The 21,151-nt window shown below is 40.6% G+C and overlaps 1 protein-coding gene across 1 annotated transcript in view; it reads right to left on the bottom strand.

The window, feature by feature from the left end:
* Positions 1-21,151, bottom strand: part of KIF5C (kinesin family member 5C) — a 59,497-nt gene that overhangs the window by 14,950 nt on the left and 23,396 nt on the right. Inside the window, exons 7-18 of the mRNA XM_079310861.1 lie at positions 20,914-21,001; positions 19,508-19,632; positions 17,447-17,551; positions 16,301-16,449; positions 13,518-13,666; positions 10,231-10,406; positions 8,884-8,952; positions 5,737-5,943; positions 4,803-4,949; positions 2,702-2,890; positions 626-743; positions 15-91 (exon numbers count right to left, since the gene is read on the bottom strand). Coding sequence (XP_079166987.1) covers positions 15-91; positions 626-743; positions 2,702-2,890; positions 4,803-4,949; positions 5,737-5,943; positions 8,884-8,952; positions 10,231-10,406; positions 13,518-13,666; positions 16,301-16,449; positions 17,447-17,551; positions 19,508-19,632; positions 20,914-21,001 — 1,599 coding nt within the window. The remainder of the gene's footprint in view (positions 1-14; positions 92-625; positions 744-2,701; positions 2,891-4,802; positions 4,950-5,736; positions 5,944-8,883; positions 8,953-10,230; positions 10,407-13,517; positions 13,667-16,300; positions 16,450-17,446; positions 17,552-19,507; positions 19,633-20,913; positions 21,002-21,151) is intronic.

Below are 21,151 nucleotides of genomic sequence, written 5' to 3'. Positions count from 1 at the left end.
TTTTGCCAAGCTACCTTCATCTCCTCTGCATCCTGGAGTCGTGTCAGGTGCTCTTTCTCCTTGTCCTTGAAGCTGACTTCGTGCATTTTCTCTGTTTAAAGGTGGAGATGGTTTTAAATTTTAAATTTAAAATGCTAGATTTTAAATGAATTGGAATAAAGATTTTGTTCTAACAATGCAGGAGATGATAAAAAAATGCTTTAAAAAATTAGAAAGTTTTGTTCCCACCTGCTGCTCCCTAAAAAAAAATTTGTTGTGCAGAAATCCAGAATGATTTTAAGGCAGTAAATTTATATAACCCAAGATCTTAGCAAAATTACAAGAACTTATTTTGATACCTACACATGTTCCACATTAAATTGGAAGGGGAAAACCGAGAAAACCTTAAAAATGAAGTCAGCTGGGAAAGACACAACTTGTGCACAACTAAGGGAAGCAGCTTTGCTTGGAACGGGGCAGGAATTTTGCACAGGGACAACTGAAATTTAGCTAAACCCTTATGCCAGAATTTCACAGAACATTTAGCAAGATTGTGGGGGGTTTCTATAATTTTCTGTAATTTTTTTACACCACCAAAACACAACATTGAATTTTCTAAGCCGGAAATGATGAGCCAAAGTTGTACCTTGAGCGCGTAACTTGGCCAGTTCCTCGTTGAGGGAGTCCTGGGACTCCTCCAGCTGCCTCCTCTTCTGCTCCATGTTCTGCATGTAGTCTGTCAGGGATTTGATCTTTGCTTCATGCTGTAAAGACAAGGAGCAGCAGTGAGATGGGAGGAGCATTCCATGCCCGAGGAATTTGGGGGAAAACTGAATTTCCACATCTGGAGGTGATGACTGGGAGAACTCACAACAAATTGTTTGGGAAGGAGCTGAGAGATCAAAGCTGTGATTTTAGAGGCCACACTCAGTAGGCCAATTTGGAATTCAGGCCAAATCATCCCAAAACATCCCTGGAAGCTCCTGGCTTGGTGTTAAACCAACCTTGAGGTGATTTTGGGATTTTCAGCCTGTAGAAGCTTAGATGGACACTCCCCATCCATCCTGTTTGGTTCTGCCAACAAGCTGAACTAGAAGGGCTTATGGGTGGATAGAAACCAGCAAAGTTTGCAGTGAAAACACCCCAAAATGGAATTAAAATATTCTAATTTGAGGATAAGAATTAAGATGCTGTCTGGATTAGTGCATCTTAATTAAAAAGATTGAGTAGAACTTAACAAAGACACTTTGCTGAAGGGAAAGGGGCTCTCCCTGCTCCAGATTTCCTTAGGATAACTACTAGGGAATGAAATACAGGAAATGGGATGATGTCTTTCCCTTCCCATGTCCATTCCCATGCAGGTGAGGGTGTCAGAGCTCTCCACAGCCATCACCCACTCAGAACTCCTCCTGCTCCCTGGATTTCTATCCCAGAAAGTTTTCCATGGTATTTTGTATTTCTCAGCAGCACACCCACAGAGCAGATCCAGGGAGCTCCCCAAAGGTTTGGCTCATGAAAAATGTAGTCAGTGATCTTTTAAAGTGATCCAAGATACAAATTACAGAATCACAGAATGAACCAGGTTGGGAAATCAAACAAGTCAACAAATTCCTGATGAGGAAACACCTCCAGAGAGGAATTTCACCAAACACATTTTTAGAAACCTACAGCAGGACGTGACCCTGCTGGAGCTCAGCACACAACCTCAGGATATGCTGAAAAACACTGAGGGGGAAGAAAATACCCAAGAGACAACACTGCCATCACTGGTGGCACACACATTCTGGGGAGGAGTCTTAGGCTGCAATACAGGATGTCACCAAAATGTTGTATCCTATCACCATCTGTTGAAACCAGGAGGTGCAGTGACCCTAATCTCTGTGGGAGATACCTCCTGCTAATGGGCCATCTTTAAACCAGCTGGGCAATCATCTTTATCTTCCCACAGCCCATCCTCCCTCCAGGAGATATCTCCTGTTAATGGGCCATTGTTTAAAACTGGGTGGGGCAGCGATTCTTATCCCTGTGGGAGATATCTCCTGTTAATGGACCATTGTTTAAAACTGGGTATGGCAGTGCCCCTGATCTCCTGGCACACATTATCTGCTAATGGGCATCTTTAAACCAGCTGGGCAATCATCTTTATCTTCCCACAGCCCATCCTCCCTCCAGGAGATATCTCCTGTTCATGGCCAGTGAATGGCTGATAAAATTCCATCATCCCACTGGGAGATGCTCCAGCCAGGGCAGGAGCCAAGCCTTTCCTACCCAGAGAAAAACTGAGATTTGGAACACCAGAGCACCTTTCCCACTGGATCCCAGAGGAAAACCAGACCCTTCCACATCATCCCTGGAGCTTCAGAGGAAACTGCACCTTCTCCAGGAGCACTGCTCCAGCTGAGCCACATCTGCCCCTGCAGGAGGATGCAGCACCATGGAATGGGACTGTGCCACCACCCTGACTGACTGACTGTGCCAGCTTGGATTCTGACTCTGGCAGGGTTGGGATTGTTCTGTGTAATGCTGCATTTCTATTTTAATTTCCTAGTAAAGAACTGTTATTCCTATTCCCATATCTTTGCCTGAGAGCACCTTAATTTCAACATTATAATAATTTGGAGAGAGGGGGGTTTACATTCTCCATTTCAAAGAAAGGCTCCTGCCTTTCTCAGCAGACACCTGTCCCCCAAACCAGGACAGAAAGGCACCAGGGAGGACCCACCTGGGAGATGAGGAGCTGGCAGGCTGCAAGCTCCCTCTCGCTGGCGTTCATCTTCCTGTTGGAGTCCATCTGGGCACTCTCCAGCTGCTTGCTCCTGTTCACCAGAGACTTCACCTCTGATTTCATCTTGCTGATGTAGAGCCTGGCCATGGTGAACTCCTCCTCGATCACCCCGTTCACATCTGCCAACTGAGCACACAGGGAGTGCCAGCTGCTCACAGCCACAGCACCAGAGCTTCTCCCACTCTGGGAACCAGGCTGGAGGTTTGGGCTGGGATTTGGGATGGTTTTACAGGCCAGGGATCATTTCAGAAAGAGAGTTTGGAGAAGAGGATGAATTATTTCTGAAAATTTAAAACTCGTATTTGTAGGGCAAAAAATAATTTCAGAATTGGGATCCTTTCACAAAGCAAAGAGTGTTTGTTATCCTTCAGAGCTTTTGGTTTGGTTTGTCATTTTATCTTGTATATTTTATTTATCTTGTGTATTTCACATTTGTGTGAAGGGATGTCATATAGGGATATTATATCCAGGTATTAGGTTGGATATCAGGGAAAGATTCTTCCTCCAGAGGGTACTGGGGCTCCCCAGGGAATGGTGACATTCCTGAAGCTGCCAAAGCTCCAGGAGCATTTGGATTCTGCTTCCAGGGTGGGATTTTGGGGTATCTGTGCAGGGCCAGGAGCTGGATCCATGATCCCTTCATGGGTCCCTTCCAGCTCAGGATATTCCACTGAGGAGCTGTGCAGGTTCTCACACAGCTCAACTTCATCTGCTTCCCCTTTTTTCCCAGCACTGCAAATGGGAACATGTGCTGCTTCTTCTCCCAAAAATCCTGAAAAATGAGACTTCTTCCAAAATTTTCAGCCTGCTCTGAGATTAGACACACTTGGAGAAGATGCTAATTGCCAACAAATTTGAAATTATTCTCCTAAACATTCCTCAATCTGGCCTTATTTCCACTGACAGCTGTCCCCTGAAGTGCTGACATCTCAGATCCTATAAAAACCCCCACCAAGCTGCCTCTGCCTCCATTTGCAAAGATTTCCTCTCCCATTCCCTGCTCCTATGGCCACCAGAGGCTGCTGTGACATCTCCAAAGGCTGAATGGCACAGGCACAGCAGGGATTGTGTCCTCTGCAGCAGGACAGGCTGGAGCTCCTGCTGACCTGAGAGAGCCTTGGCAGGACATCAACAAAAAGTGAACTAAAAGCAGCAAAAATGTATTGCAAGGAATTTTCATACATCTCAAAAATGAACTTTGCCAGTTCTAACCACTGCTATTTCTCATCTGGTTTTAAATAGACAAAAATGGCATTAACCTCCACCAAGGGGATTTTCCTGGCCATGGAAAGTTTCCATCCCTACCATTTAGCAATGACCATACCAAGATTTTCTCTGAAATCAGCATTTTGTTCTTCTACAAATGTCACAAAGTGAGCATCCACCTCCTGTACTGTACCCCCAAACCCAAGAGCCACACAAAGGCAAACCTCAAAGCAGGGCTGACCAAAATTTGCACCGAACTTCAGATCAAAAATTGGCCACATCAGAAGCCAATATTTTCATATTCTGGGAATTCTGAGTCATGCCAGCTATGGAAGGAGTAGGGATACGTGTGTATTGTTTTGGGGGGAATTCAGAACCCTCAATTAATCATGTGGCAGATGGGCTGTGGCCCCAAAAACTGAGAATAACTGTGGGAACTGTGAGCCCAGACACTGAGACTCTCAATGTTCCCCTGGAGAAGGGAAGGATCCAGGCAGAGCTTCCAGCACATTCCAGGATTTAAAGGGGCTCCAGGAGAGCTGGAGAGGGGCTGGGGACAAGGGATGGAGAGACAGGATACAAGGAATGGATGAGATATTGGGAATTCCTGGCTGTGCTGGAATTCCCAGAGCACTCTGGAAGTGCCCAGGGCCAGGCTGGAGCAGAAGTATGAGAGGTGTCCCTTCCCCTGACAGGGGATTTGGGACCAGAAAAGTCCCTTCCAAGCCCAATCCCTCTGGGATTCCCCGATTTGCTGAGTGTTTTCCCTGCAGGAGGGGCACAGGGAGAGGGAGGAGGTGTCCCTGCAGGGCACAGCACAAAGCCCACGCACGGTTTTCACGTCGTTGGTGCCGATGATCCCCCCGATCTCCCCCAGATCCTTCAGCAGCAGGTTCAGGATTTCTGTGGCTCTCTTCTTCTGGTGGTTGCTGAGCTCCTGCAATTGGCCCAGCTCCCTCTGGGTCGCTGTCAGGGCACTCTGGAAAGGGTTAAAAATGAGAATTACCCTCCCCTCTGCAGGCTGGGCAGTTTTCACGGGGGATTCTCCTGCTGGCACAATGGAGTGACACATCCAGTCCCACCTTGGCATAATCCACTTTCACAACTCATTGCCACCAAAGGCTGCTTTAGGTCTATTAAATGTAGCAAATCCGCTAAGAATCTGATTTGCATAATACATCAAAGGAGGTTAATCACAGAGAAATAGGTAGAGAGGGAGAGAAAATTCAATTTTTTCCAGTGGATTTGGTGGTAATCTGTTTTACTAGGGGAGATAACAAAGTCTTTAATGAAACAGATCTGTTAGCAACAGCTCCTTAAGTTGATGTAATGAATTAAGGGAAAAGGATGCTTTAAGCTACTAAACCAATCTTGATTTTCCTCAGATCCCATTTTTTTCCTTGAGATCAGGACACATCAGCTGAAAAAGCTGATTAATCCTTTTCCTGCTCCCTTCCCTGAGATCCCCTGGCTGCCTGTAAAACCCCAGCCCAGAAGTCCAGAAATCCACAAAACTCTGCCATTGGCACGAGGCAGATTTTCACAGCTTTCTTGGCAAAATACAGGTTTTAAATATCCAAAACACAGGATGGCCACTTGTCACATCCAGCTCCTTGCTGCAGGAGCTACAATCTGCCACCAGTTTCAGAGCAGCTTCTGAATCACCTTAATTTTGTTGTTTCATAAAGAGAGGGTGACACCAGCAGGTTTTTGGGAAGCACTTTGGGAATATTAAGGAGCAAGGAGGATGAACGAGTTGTTCTTACACTTTTCTGTGCCAGCTCATCTGCCAGTTGCTCATTAGTCCTGGTTTTGTCCTCCACTTCTTGGGATTTTTGGTCATAATTGACAGCCAGCTCTTCCAGGGCTTGCAGCACCTCCTTCACTTCATCCTTGGCTGCTTCATTCTCAATCTGCAGCCTGGTCAGCTCCTCCTGGATCTTCTCATAATCCCTCCTCGTGGAGGCCAAGAGCTGGGAAAAGAAACACCACAGCAGCATTAAGTGACCTTAAAAACTCCTTCAAAAGACAGCACTGAAAAGGAGGAAAAACTGGCAAAGAGTGGGGGGGAAAGGGTGAGAACAAATCGTGTATACAGGAGGGGAGAAATCCTGAAAACAGCAGCAGTTCCAGCAAAAATGCATTTGAAAGAACACACAGAAAAAAAAAAAATTAAATAAAAAACGCTCTGAACTTCAACAACAAGAAAAATCCCCACCAAATCCTCCTATGACCCAAGACTGAGGCAGAGAAACTGCTTTTAAACAGTATCAGAGCTCCACAAAAAGACATTTTCTGCCCTCAATCCAGCGCTGCAGCTCAGAGCAGAAAAATCCCACCAAGTGAAATGTTTCACCAGAGGCTCAGGGCTTTGAACTGAGCTGAGGGAAAAGAGTTCTCTGAGGCAGCCTCAAAGACCTCGTGGCTTTGCAGAAATATTTTGATAAGCAAACCTAAGATGATTATTCTCAGTTGTCATCTGAAGGATGATGCTGAGGACAGATTAGCTGCTCCTGTTTGCTGGGGGAAAATATTAATCTCAGAAGAAAATACTGACTTCACACACACTCCCTAAAGAGTGTTTCCATGCTGGAAAACTTATTAAATTTATTTTTTGCACATTGCTGATTGTGAGAGGTTGGTGGTTTTGTTCTGTCCCTCACCCTTGAAGCAATGTTCAGTGAGATGTTAAAGGCTTGGAAATTCAGCTGTGGTGTCCTCAGCACCACCAGCAGCCCTGCAGTGCAGGGAGATGTGAAAATAAATAAAAGTGACACCTAACATTTACTGCTAATACTGCACTTTCAAGAGGAATAACAAAATCAGGGCTTGACATCCATAAAAAACATCAAATAGGGAATCAGAACAGATAAAAGCAGTGCAGGGGATGTGACAGGGTCTCATGCTCATCCTAACAGCAAAGTTTGGATATTCATTCACAGAATGCACTAATTTCCAAGAAATATGGATTGGTATAACAGAATATTTATTATATATAAATGATAATATAATTTAAACAGTGAAATAAAACCTTCCCTGCTGAAATGTTTTGGGTGGATTTCTCCTGATCTGCCCATCGAGCAGCTGAGATCCCCAGCAAAAAAAAAAAAAGCAAAAAAACCCCACCCCTCTCAAGCAGACCACCCAAAAAACAGAATGCCCCAGAAGAAATGGCTTTTTAATTTAATTTTAATTTTATTTTTGGCTCGTGGAAAATAGGAAAGCAGGCAGGCAGCTCTGGCACGTGCCCAGAGAGGATTCAGAGGAAAGGAAATTTCTCTCCCTGGTAAAGCTGCAGCCTCAAAAGAGCCCTCACATTATGGGAAAAAAAAAAAGCCATGGGATTGCCAGATGGCATGTAAATATTTAAATAACAAAATAGCTTCAAATAATCTCCCTGCTAAACACAGATGGGATTATTATTTACATTCACTTAGGAAATTTCCTGTGTGAACATCAGTGTGGCTTTTAGGTGTGCATCACCTGCAGCATAAACAAGGAGATTCTGTGGGCAAAAAGGCAGCAAGGTTTTCAAAAACCACCAAAAAAAAAAAATTTAAAATGAGCTGAAAACAAAGGGGAGCTCTTCCAATTGGGCATGGAATATTCAGAACCCCCCAAAAAATCCATTTTAAACAACAGCCAGAGGTGAAAGGTACCAAACCCCCCTAAAATCAGCCTCATCTGCAGCAGGTTTATAATTAACCTGCTGGCTTAATCAAGCAGAAATAATAATAATTAGGGGGGAGCAGAGTGAGGCAGCTGCTGGTGGATCAGTGAGCTCATCACATCTCAGGCTTGAATAATAAAATATCACCTTGGCCCTCAAAGGCAAAAGCTGAGATGAGGCACAAAAGGCTCTGAACAGCAGCAGCTGCAGAGTTTGGTATTTAACAGGACAAGGAATATGCCAAAAATGGGGGAAAATGGACAATAAAAATCTGATTCACCTTCCAGAGGTGATACTGGAACAGGGAGGGTGAGGAATCATTATTATTATTATTACTATTATTATTATTATTATTATTATTATGTTGGTGCAGTGCAGGCAATCAGATCAAGCTGTGCCAAGAGAAGTGTTTCATTTTAGAGAAATTAAAGTAAAATAAAATAAAATAAAATAAAATAAAATAAAATAAAATAAAATAAAATAAAATAAAATAAAACAAAACTGGAGATTCCCCCAGCCAGGACAAGTCCCCAGAGGGAGCATCACTCCCCTGAGTGATGAATATCAGACTGTTCATAAATAGTTTTTTTTCTCTAATAACACCTCAAAAACCCATGCTGAGGGCCTGAATGCAAAATAAAATAAATTTCTAAGAAATATCACAGCAATGTTTGTGTTGCTGCCTCTTCAGAACTCCTCATGGAAGGAACTGAATTTAATATCACATTCTCCATCCTAAACCCCCAAAAAATTTCATTTTAGGGCCAGAAAAGATGCAATCAAATGTTTGAAGTGAGCAATCCAAGATTTTACAGCAAATCTGTGGCAGCACCAATTATCAGCTTTTTTTTCCCCCATCTGACAGATTGCTGCCTCTAATTGCCAAAATAATGCTAATTAGCAATTTAATATCAGGAAATCTCTTAACTCCATCGTGCCTGGATACCTGAGTGGGCACAGAGATATAAAAAAAATCCCATTTGGATTTTTTTTGGAGTGGAAAATCCTGGCCCCACTCCTACCTTGGACCTCCAGCATCACTTCCCAGCAGGAGGGATTGTTCTTTCAAGTTTTATCAAGGCTTAATGAAAATATGATGAAATTTCAATTTTAAACCTTTTCCACTTGAATTTCAACCACTTAATATGAACAGCTGGGGCAGAATCATTAAACAAGGGGCTCAGGAGCAAAATGTAAAGGTTTTTTTTTTTTTTAGGTTGGTTTATTTATTTTAATTTCTTACCTCCTCTTGATCCAACATTTGCTGCTTTAATTTTTCAGCCAACTGGCTCTGCTGGTTGATTTCATCATCCTGCAATGAAACAGGGGTGGAGATTTTTTAATTTCTTTTCACAGCTCTCATTTAATCACTTTTTATCTCCCCTTTCTAGGAAATAAAGAATACAGCAAATTTTGTGCATGTTTGAGTGCTATGAGGGGAGAGAAAAATAAATATATATAAATAGACCATAAATAAAATAAATAAAAATACACAGAGCTGTGAAGAAAAAGCTGTAAACACTGATATAAATGGGGATATTTTGGGTTTGGGATTCCTGTGTTTGGGATCAAATATCTCCTTTCCTACAGTCCTGTGCCAAATTATGCTTCCCATGTTTTCTAGGGAAAAATTCAAACCCACTGCCAGTTCCTTCCAGGATAATTTGCTCCTTTTGATGAGGAAAGTGAAAGAATGACTGAATTTATTTTCCATTTCATGATCAAGATGTAAAAGCTGAGGATTGCTGCTGGGGATGCAACCAGAGCAAAGCTGTCATTTCTTACAGAAAACTGCTCTTTTCAGTGCCACCCACCCAACCAAAATCCAGATTTCAACACAATCCCTTTGTGTCCACAAGCAGCCAAACCTCAATATTAACAGGCAAGGACACACTGGGGTTTTTTCCTGCTAATTACAGCTGGATTTTAAAATTGAGTATTGATTCCTGATGAGAGCTGCTTTTTTTTCTAGGCAGCCTTTTTGTGGTGAATGGCTTTTTCTGAGATTTTTATTTTTTTTTTTCTCTCCCCACTTTTCATCTTCCCACAAGCCAAAGCTCTTAATGGCTGGGGGAGGGAATTGCTGAGAGCTTTAAGTGCCACTGGTGTCCCTCAAGCTGTGCAAAGAAAGAAAGAAATAAAATAAATAAATGAGCCACCTGCACTTTGCACAAACAAAAAGGGGGTGGGGATGTATTTTCCTTAAAATTGTAATAGCAGGAATTATTAGGGACAGACACCCTTTCCTCTTTTTTTTCCCCCTGGTGACTCCAAGATGTTGTAAGAGTTTTGCACAAATCACTGAAGAAAAGGGAAAGCCTGAATTTCAAATTGGGGGAAAACTTGGCTCTGATTTTCTGGAGAGTGCTCCCAAAATCACACACACACACACATATATATAGATATATATATATATATATATATATATATATATATATATATATATATATATATATATATATATATATATATATATGTAATAACTGCAGTATTTGGAATTTTCCAGTTCGCAATGCTCAAGAAACAGAGGGAAAAAAATGCAATAATTGTCAATAATTTTCCATTTCCACCTGGAATCAAAGACTCCCACCTTGTCATCCAGCTGCCTGTAGAGACTGGCAATCTCCTCCTCATATTTCTGCTTCTCCTCTGTGGAGATGCTGGAAACCACAGGGGTGATGTTATCAATAATGGGGGTGTTATCACAAGGCTCCAGGTTCTTCTGGTCCTTGGCACTGATCTGCTCCTCCTCAGGCACAGCTTCTCCTGCAGGGACACAGCTCATGGAAATCCCAAATCCCAAACCCATGGAGAGCTCAGGATGGTCATTCCCAGTCATTGCTTCTCCTGCAGGGACACAGCTCCTGGAAATCCCAAATCCCAAATCCCAAACCCAGGGATAGCTCAGGATGGTCATTCCCAGTCACAGCTTCTCCTGCAAGGACACAGCTCCTGGAAATCCCAAATCCCAAACCCATGGAGAGTTCAGGATGGCCATTCCCAGTTACAGCTTCTCCTATAGGGACACAGCTCATGGAAATCCCAAATCCCAAACCCATGGAGAGCTCAGGATGTTCAGTCACAGCTGCTCCTGCAGGGACACAGCTCATGGAAATCCCAAACCCCAAATCCCAAACCCATGGATAGCTCAGGATGGTCATTCCCAGTCATTGTTTCTCCTGCAGGGACACAGCTCCTGGAAATCCCAAATCTCAAACCCATGGAGAGCTCAGGATGACCATTCCCAGTTACAGCTTCTCCTATAGGGACACAGCTCATGGAAATCCCAAACCCCAAATCCCAAACCCATGGAGAGCTCAGGATGGTCGGTCACTGCTTCTCATGCAGGGACACAGCTCATGGAAATCCCAAACCCCAAATCCCAAACCCAGGGATAGCTCAGGATGGTCATTCCCAGTCATTGTTTCTCCTGCAGGGACACAGCTCCTGGAAATCCCAAATCCCAAACCCATGGAGAGCTCAGGATGTTCAGTCACAGCTGCTCCTGCAGGGACACAGCTCATGGAAATCCCAAACCCCAAACCCCAAACCCATGGAGAGCTCAGGATGGCCATTCCCAGTTACAGCTTCTCCTGCAGGGATTCAGCTCATGGAAATCCCAAATCCCAAACCCAGGGATAGCTCAGGATGTTCAGTCACAGCTGCTCCTGCAAGGACACAGCTCATGGAAATCCCAAACCCCAAACCCCAAACCCATGGAGAGCTCAGGATGGCCATTCCCAGTTACAGCTTCTCCTGCAGGGACTCAGCTCATGGAAATCCCAAATCCCAAATCCAGGGATATCTCAGGATGCTCATTCCCAGTTACAGCTTCTCCTGCAGGGACACAGCTCCTAGAAATCCCAAATCCCAAATTCCCAAACCCAGGGATAGCTCAGGATTCTCATTCCCAGTCACTGATGGATTCAGGGGAGCAAGGAAAGGTTTTGTGCCACTTCCAAGGAGAAAAATGACCAGGAAAAAATGTGGGATCACCTTTTAGGGTGATGATCCCATGGAAATGCAAACTCCATGGGCTCTTGGAGGTTCTTTTCCCACCTTAATAATCCTATAAAAACCAGCACTATTAAAATCAGGGAATTCCAGGCTCTCCTTTCACTACCTTGATAGTCATGGAATAGAGGTGTAAAAAAAGAGGGAAATCCCCAATTAAAATTGTAAATATTGGGGTTACAATTAGAGGCTCAGAGAGGAGGGATGGGTGAAAAATCCATGGGGGAAATTAAACCCACCCTCACCAAGGCTGGGGAAAGCTCTGGGATGCTGCACAGGGGGTGGGATGGTTACAGGATTTTTTCCTTTTCCAGGAAAAACTCCAATATTTTAACTCCTGAAAGCTTTGCCAGCCATTCCTCCTGCCAATTTATCTCACTGGCAGCAGAATAAATCAACAGGACCAATATATCAAAGCCCAGAAATGCTGAGTGAGGATCCAAAACAAAATAAAAAAGGCAAGAAAAAGCACAACCCACTAAGCAGATTTATTTTTTCCATCCTAAAGCACAAAAAAGTAGATTTGAAATCAAGCAGCATCACCTCTATCAAGGTGCTCCACTCCAAATATTTTCTGCCCTATTTTTGAAGGCTTGAGGGCATTTTGTATTATTAATGAGAAAAATGTGAATTGATTTTTTGCTGTTGGAGCAGAGAAGGAAAGGTGGGTTTGGTTAAAATGCAGGGCCTTGTACACAAAAAAAATAAAAAATAAAAAAATTCCTCAGGCTGTGGAGAATCCACCAGGAGCTTCCCAAAAGGAATGTTTAATTCCTCATTCAAAACAGAAAAATTGGGGAATCTGGAAGCTGAAATCCTGAGCTCCCCCATGTCCTGCTGCTCTTTCCTTTTGTAAAATAAATCTTTAATTCCTGGAATAAGCTGGGCCTGTGGAATATTATCCAAGATGTGATTGCTGTGACAGTTCCTTTTGTAAAAAGCTTCCATTCCAGAGGATGGGATGGCACAAGGTCAGACAAGAAATCAATAATTTTCTGAATGCATTGCTGGGTAACCCTGAGAGAACAGCAGCACGAGGGAGGGGTGAGGAAATTCAAACAAAAGGATCCATCCAGGCTTTTCTTAAAAAAAAAAAAAAAAAAAAAAAAATCTATATATATATGTAAAAGAAAGGCTTTGGATTGGTTTTGTTGTTGGTTTGGAGGTTGGGGCTTGGTTTTTAAAATGTGAAATAAACAATTCAAACTAAGGCTGGTTTGCTAAAATTATTTGCCAGCGTTCCAGATTAAATTCAATTTTAAAAATTTGTTTTTCAATTAAAAAATTCTTTCATTTGTGTGTATCCTTATTCTGCCTGCTGTACCATCCTACAGCTGATGTTACAGCAATTCCCCACATTTCTAATCAGAAAATTGGCTCTTCTCAGCAAAAATTTCATTTAGAAGCCAGAGCAGCAGACAAATGGTGATTCTTCTAACCAGATGCCACTCCCTGTCATTGTACTAATGGACTAATTATTCTAATGTGAAATTCAATTATAAAATCCCCAAACCCAAGGTCCAATTACCTTAAAGCACAATGATTCTTATTCCTGAGGAGCAGAGTTATTTTAGAAAATACATATAATGGCATTTTTTCCTTTTTTAAAAAACTTCTATCATTAACAATGTTAAAATTAGTGATGCCTCCTGTGCTCTCTATGCTGAAATCATTGATTTTGGCATTTTCACTGGTTTCTCCTACAAATTTCCTGGTTTTTGCTTCTTCACCTTTCATTATTATTATGAAGTGTGAATTATAATGTGAGTTTAGATTTAGTGATCAGACCAAATTATTCAGAATTGTGATTCAGGGCAAGATTTCAACATGGACACATCCAGCTCCCAATTTTTTGGCACCTACCATTCCTCCACCTGTTCAGCTCCAGCTCCAGGTGCTGGATAACATTCTTTAAACTCTTGTTTTTGTCCTTCTCCTTCTCATATTTCTTCTTCCACTCCTCTGCTGTCAGCTCCAGGTTCACAGACACTGTGTTCTTGATGGTCTTGGCCCTGCAGAAAAAAAAAATCCAGGATTTGGGATTTTTATATCCCAGTCCAACTGTGAGGATTGGGAATTTTCCCGTGGTACAGAGGGAAATGAACAGAGAAATTAAAAAGGAGGGGAAAGGAAAGAGAAGGGAAAGAGAAAGGGGAAGAAAGGAAAGAGAAGGGAAAGAGAAAGGGGAAGAAAGGAAAGAGAAGGGAAAGAGAAAGGGGAAGAAAGGAAAGAGAAGGAAGAGAAAGGGAAAAAGTACAGGAAAGGAAAGGAAAGGAAAAGGGAAAAGGATGAATGATGGGAGATAGGAAAAGGAAAGGAAAGGAAGGAAAAGGATTAGGAAAGGAAAGGAAAGGAAAGGAAAGGAAAAGGAAAAGGAAAGGAAAAGGAAAGGAAAGGAAAGGAAGAGGAAAGGTAAAGGAAGGAAAGGAAAGGAAAGGAAAGGAAAGGCAAAGGAAGAAAGGAAGAAACGGAAAGGAAAGGTAAAGGAAAGGGAAAGGAAAAGGAAAGGAAAGGAAAGGAAAGGAAAGGAAAGTGAAAAGGGAAAAGGGAAAAGGGAAAAGGAAAAGGAAAAAGGTAAAGGAAAAAGGGAAAAGGGAAAAAGGGAAAAGGAAAAAGGGAAAAGGAAAAAAGGGTAAAAGGAAAGAAGTACAAAAGGGAAAGGAAAAGGAAAAAAGGAAAAAGGGAAAGAAAAAGGAAAAAGGAAAAAGGAAAAAGGAAAAAGGAAAAGGAAAAAAAGAAAAGGAAAAAGGAAAAGGAAAAAAAAAAGAGAAAAGGGAAAAAAAGGAGAAAGGGAAAAAGGAAAAAAAAGAAAAATGGAAAGGGAAAAGGGAAAAGGGAAAAAAAAAGGGAAAAAGAAAAGGAAAAAGGAAAAGGAAAAAGGAAAAGGAAAAAGAAAAAGGAAAAAGAAAAAGGAAAAAGAAAAAGGAAAAAGGAAAAGGAAAAAGGAAAACTCTGGAGGCAGCCTCAGGAGTTTCTGTCTCCCTAGACAGAAATATCCCAAATTTCAACCCTCCTAACCACCACCACCACCACTTTATTATTGTGCAAATGCTCAGCTCCAACCAACCCAAACAATTGTGCCAGGAAATGCAAAGCAAGCAGGAAACAATGCCCAGCACCTACTGCAGCAAATCCACACTGAAAAGGGAAACCAGACCAATCACTGTGAATTAAGGAAGCCTCAGATCTGCCCTTCACTGCTCAGACACTGAGTCCCTACAAATATGTTGAATAAAGCAGAGGACAAGGAAAAAAATAACAGATAAACCCCCAGTAGTTTATAAAGCTCCAGGGATTTGCACTCTGTGGCAAGCAGGATTTTTATTACCTCAAAAGTATTTTTAAAATACTCCTCTGCTTTTAAAATAATTCCTGTCAGGGTTTGCACTTTTTTAAAAGCACAGCTCAAGTTTCTACTCATTGAACTGTACCAGGGAAAGAAAAAAAAAAAAAAAATCCACCACACCAGGAAGTTTCTCTTGATGATGGATGAAGCCCTGACTGACAACTAAAATTAAACATGAGATAAAAACACAAGAAAAGATGGAGTAGAAAAAGAAAAAGCTGATTCATTGCTATCAGAGGAGCACTTGTACAGTTTGATTGGTACAAGAGCTCCCCTGAAGATGGATTTTATTCCTGACATTTGTTTTAATGGTGACATAATTCTTTCTTTCTTTTCCCCAGGAAAAATGGGGGAATCAGCAATCAGCCATGAACCTTTATTTCATCCCTGCATCTCAGGATGTTTGGTTTTGCTCAACACATTCTACTGATGTCATCAGTAGAAATTTGGATCTTCCTTAGCTAAGAATCATGTTCAGCTCACAATGGGAAAAAAAACCAAAACCAACAAACCTACAAATCAACTCTTTAATCTGATTTTGTTCATGGCCACTGCCTCTTTTTGCAGTACAGAAACTCCACGTGGTGGAAAAGAATCCAATTTTAAACAAAGGTATTGTCTCCTCAAACTGCTCAACTCTCTTTCAAACACTCCTAACTCACCAGTAATTTTCCTTTCTGCTACTACACAAACCCAACAAAATGAGTAATTTTCCAAAGGATCCCAGTTCTCCTCAATTACCACAGAAGCAGTAATTACATAATGAGCCTGACCTATTTCTGCAAACTCTCCCACTGTATTTCACATCACTCTTGTCAATAAACACACATGGAACAGAAATTTTCTTGCTGGATCCTTCCATATTTTTGTTCCTGAATTGGCCAGATCCTCCAAACATCAGGTCCATGAGCCACCACAGCAAGTTCTCAAAATTATCATTATTATACAGTCCACACTCTTTAATGTCCCAAATTTCAAAAGATAATCTTTACAACCACAACAATAATCCCTGAGGTGGAATTCAAGAAGACACCTCTTAAAAGCATCAACAGCACTTTGTTAACTAAAGCAAAACTGAATTTTTCCAACTGCCCAGTGCCTTTATCTTTCCCATAAAATCCCAAGGAATGAAGATAACCCTTTGTACCTCCTGCAGCAAAAACCAACCAGGAAGGAATTTAAAAAATCCAATTCCCAACCCCACTCTTCTCCACAAAATCCACACTGATTTTCCTCCTTCCACAGGGAACAAAGAGAATTTTTTGACTGGATTCCAAGGGTTGACCCCAGTGGTTCTCACCTCTGGCCAAACATCAGGGTGGATTTGGTCTCAGCCTCGTTGAACACGGAGGGGGAGCAGCAGATGACAATGGTGGTCCTGCAGTTGCCCCCCAGGGAATCCTGCAGGATCCTGGTCATCTTGCTGTCTCTGTAGGGAACGTGGCTTTTCTGCCCCACACACAAGCAGAAAACAAGAAATCAATTCTTTTAGAATTATCAGGAGGAACAGGAGCCACAGTTTGTTCTGCTGGTGTCAAGATCTGAGCTGAGCTCGGTCGTGTCTGAAATCCCAGGGCAAAGTTTTAAAATGCTTTTCAATTTTTTTTTTTTTCCCCCCTCAAATCCCAGTAACTCTGGGAGGGGAGATCACTTTTAGCAAAAGTTTTCATCCAAATCTCATCATGAAATTAAATTGCTGGGTGATTTTTATTTTTATTTTATTTTTATTGCTTGTGCAGGTAAAAGTCCCTCCCTGCTCACAGGTAAAATACAGCTCCAGTTTCACTTCCACTTATCTGAAGTTTATTTGAATTTTTATTTGAATTTTAACCATGTCATGCTGGAATTTCAGAAAGCAACAAAAAGAAAATACCAAGAATAAAGAAATCACTTTCTCATCTGTTTTCTGCATTTTCTCTGTTACCATAAACCCACCTCCACCTTTTCCCATCAATATTTATCTGAATTTTCTTTATCTCCAAATTCAGGGTTTTTTTTTTTTTCCAATTTTCTCCTTGCCATTTCAGCCCAGTAAAATACAACTGTCAAAACTTCTCTGGGTGCACCAAAAGCAAAATGCAAAAGGTGTATTTGGATATTTTTGTAAAAGAAAACAGCAGGAGAAAATGTTAGTCAGAATAAACTTCTATCAGTATGATGGCAAAAAAACAATATAATATTTACCAAAGCAGAGACAGAGAACAGAAAGGAGGGCATAAAAAAAAAAATCAAATTAAATTAAAATTAAAAACAAAAACCACAAAATCCCCCCCAAATCTGATCTGCCAATCATCAGTGAGGAGGAACCACAACAACCAAAGTTTGTGGCTGCTCACTCAATATTTCTCCCTTCACAGCTGAAATTTTAGCTCCTTTTACTCTTTTTTTATTCCCTGTGAATGGCAAAGAAACAGATAAATAAACCCCCCCAGACAGGATTACTTACAGTTCCCTCTGCCAAGGCTGAGATCACATTGCCCAGGGCAGACAAAGATTTATTGATATTTTTAGCTTCATCCAGAACTGCCCCCTCTGCTCCAGTTTTGCTGACCTGCCAAAGAGAGCAGGAAGAGTCAGGCCTTGCAAAGCTCAGCCTAAAGATGGAGAAAACCCAGCTTAGGAAAGGAAAATGAAACAGCAACTTGTTATATCAACTTTTTATAACTTTTTTTTTTTCTGTGATAATTCTGCTTTTCTGCCACTCCAAGAGGAAGTTGTCCCTAATTTTATTCAGACAGAATAAAATATATAAATTAAATATCCTCTGCTGAGGGTATTTGGGGATTTCCATGCACACAGGGAGCACCAAAATTAGCATCTTGCCTTTGTATTTCACTTGCATGGACCAAAAAAATATCAAAAATCACAGATTTGGTTCATGGCCACTGCCTCCTTTTGCAGGCCAAAACCAACATGTGATAGAAAATAATCTTTTTTTTTTCACACCAAGACAAATGTATTGTGTTCTACAACTGCTAAATTCTATTTTGCACACTCCTAACTTTGCTACTACACAAATAAAATCAAATTTGGATTTTTTTTTTTTTTTAAAGTATCCAAATACAGGATAAATCCCTATATTTTTCTCTACATTAAAACTATCTCTACTTTCACCCAAAAATGCCCCATGCCAGGAAGGAAAAGCAGTTGTGTGTTTTAAGGAGACAATTCACCCAAAAAAATCCACATTTCATGTTTTCTCTACCATATCCAGACACAACAAAGCACAAAAGTTGATTTTTCAGAGCAGTGCCTGTCCAGGCCCTCACTTTGCAAACATCATAAAGAGTTTTTAATTTAACATCCATTCAATCACATTAACATGATTAATTACTCTGACAAATCACCTCTGCATTGCCCCCCTGGGTTATCAATTAACATCTGTAATGAGCCACCCAAAATCCCAATAAATCTGATTTTGGATGCTCCAGAAAACATCAGAATGAGAATTGGGAAATATTTTTGCATTGCAGCACTGTTCCAAAGCATTAATCTTTTGATAAAGAGATAAAAGGCATTTTCTGGGGCTTATTTTTCCCCCTTGGGAAGCAGAAATAGTCACCAAAACCAAGATTTTGGGAGCTTTGAGTAGACTTGAAAATTGCATTAACTGCTGGTATTTATTTCATTTAGTGTGTGAAATAATTACACAAAAAAAAAAAAACAAAAAAAAAAAAAAAAAAAAAACCAAAAAACAAAAAAAATAAAAAACAGCTAGAAACAGGACATGACAATACAAACAAGTTAAAATATGTCTGATTTGATAAATTATATCAGAATTACATTCCTTTTTTTCAGCTACACAGACATCAATGGGAAGGTATATAAAAATACAGAAGGTGTGCAAAAATACTGAATATATATAAAAAATACTGAATGTATAAAAATACTCAAGGTATATAAAAATACAGAAGGTATGTAAAAATATTGAAGGTATGTAAAAATACTGAATGTATAAAAATACTCAAGGTATATAAAATACAGAAGGTACATAAAAATACAGAAGGTATATAAAAATACAGAAGGTGTATAAAAATACTGAAGGTATATAACAATAGACATATAAAAATGCAGAAGATATATAAAAATACTGAAGGTATGTAAAAATACAGAAGGTATCTAAAAATACTGAATGTTTATAAAAATGCAGAAGATGATATATAAAACTGAGAAGATGATATATAAAAATCCTGAAGGTACATAAAAATACTGGATGTATATAAAAATACAGAATATATATAAAAATACTGGATGTATATAAAAATGCAGAATGTATATAAAAATACAGAATGTAAATAAAAATACACTAGCTCAACTCACTCCATTATAAAATCAGATTTTGGGGGGGTTTCTCTTTCATGCCAATAATTCTCATCTTCTCCCTTTCTCCATCCCAAATTTAAAAATAAATTAAAATATCTTTATTCCTGCTAACCTAAAGGGATTGCTCTGTGAGCCACCCTGCCATTCTCAATGTGGGAATCCCAGGAAAAAAATGAGAATTTACCTTCTCACTGCCAGCCAGGTCCACCAGGTAAAGTTTGCCACTGAGTTTTTTCTCAGTTTCCACGTTCTCCTGTTTGATGTTGATGAGGAAGATGCTGTGGCTCCTCGAGCTGTGCTCATTCATGTCTGAAATCACAGATTTTAACAGCAGCTGTTGGAATTCCATCCCAGAAAATTCCCAAAGCCCAGAGAAGCTCAGCAGGTTTTATTAGAGTTTTCATCCAAATCACGTTATTAAATTCAATTGATGGGTGGTTTTTATTTTATTTTTATTGCTTGTGCAGGTAAAAATCCCACCTGGTCACAGGTAAAACACACCTCCAGTTCCACTTATCTGAAGTTTTATTTGAATTTTTATTTGAATTTTAACCATGTCATGCTGGAATTTCAGAAAGCAGCAAAAAGAAAATACCAAGAATAAAGAAATCACTTTCTCATCTGTTTTCTGCATTTTCTCTGTTACCACCTCCACCTTTCCCCATCAATATTTATCTGAATTTTCTTTATCTCCAAACTCAGGGTTTTGGGGTTTTTTTCCCCCAATTTTCTCCTTGCCATTTCAGCCCAATAAAATAAATTTGTCAAAACTTCTCTGGGTGCACCAAAAGCAAAATGCAAAAGGTGTATTTGGATATTTTTGTTAAAGAAAACAGCAGGAAGAAATAGAATAAATTTCTATCAGTATGATGGGAAAAAAGCAATATAATATTTATCAAAGCAAGAAGGCAGAGACAGAGAACAGAAAGAAGAGCATCAAAAGAAATCAAATTAAATTCAAATTAAAAACACAAAATGCCCCAAAATACAACCTCAAAACCAAGAATTTTATATTTTATATACAAAATAGAAATATATAAATAATTTATTTTAGAAACTGAGGTTCTGCCAAATCCAGCACTTGGATCAGGGACATCTTCCACTATAAATTTGGGGAGAGATCCTTTTATCCCCATTCATGCAGCACAACATCAACAAGTTTGGATTATTATGGGGTTGAATTCCTGAGGATTTGTTTGTTTTGCCATCACTGGAACCCAATCCAAGCTCTGCTGGGATAAACAGGCAGAGGTTGGAAACTGCCCTGCTGTTTGACCAGGGAATTACAACCCCAAGGAATAAATGTAAATACATTATTTTAGCTCTTTATAATTCCAAAATATCTTCACTCTGAGCTCCAATCCCTGCTGGGATTTATGGAGCAATTCCATTTAATGCCAGACCTTAAATTCCCAGTTGGGAGCTGAAAATGGAGCTGAAAATCAGGGGGGGGCTCAGCAAATTAACTGGAAATGTCACAATTAAATCATTCCCAAAGTGAACCCCAAGCCTTTGGTGGCCTGGAGGGATCCATGAATCCCAGAGATGAGAGAATTCCAGAGAATTCCAGAGAATTCCAGGGACACTCACTAGTCACAGCCACGTGCCTGTTGGCCTTCCCTTCATCAATGACATCCAGAACTTCTTCAGGACTGGACACAAATCTTTCTGTACAGCCCTGGGGACAGAAAAGTGGGAATCAGGGATGGTCAGGTGGGAATTGGGATGTTTAATGGGAATCAGGAATATTCAAGGGGGAATCAAGGATGGTTAAGTGGGAATCAGGAATATTCAAGTGGGAATAAGGGATGGTTAAATGGGAATCAGG

Source organism: Erithacus rubecula (genome assembly GCF_903797595.1).
Source record: "Erithacus rubecula genome assembly, chromosome: 8".
In the NCBI taxonomy this organism is placed as follows: Eukaryota; Metazoa; Chordata; class Aves; order Passeriformes; family Muscicapidae; genus Erithacus; species Erithacus rubecula.
Note: the sequence above shows the minus strand (reverse complement) of the source record. Positions and strands in the feature narration are given on the sequence as shown.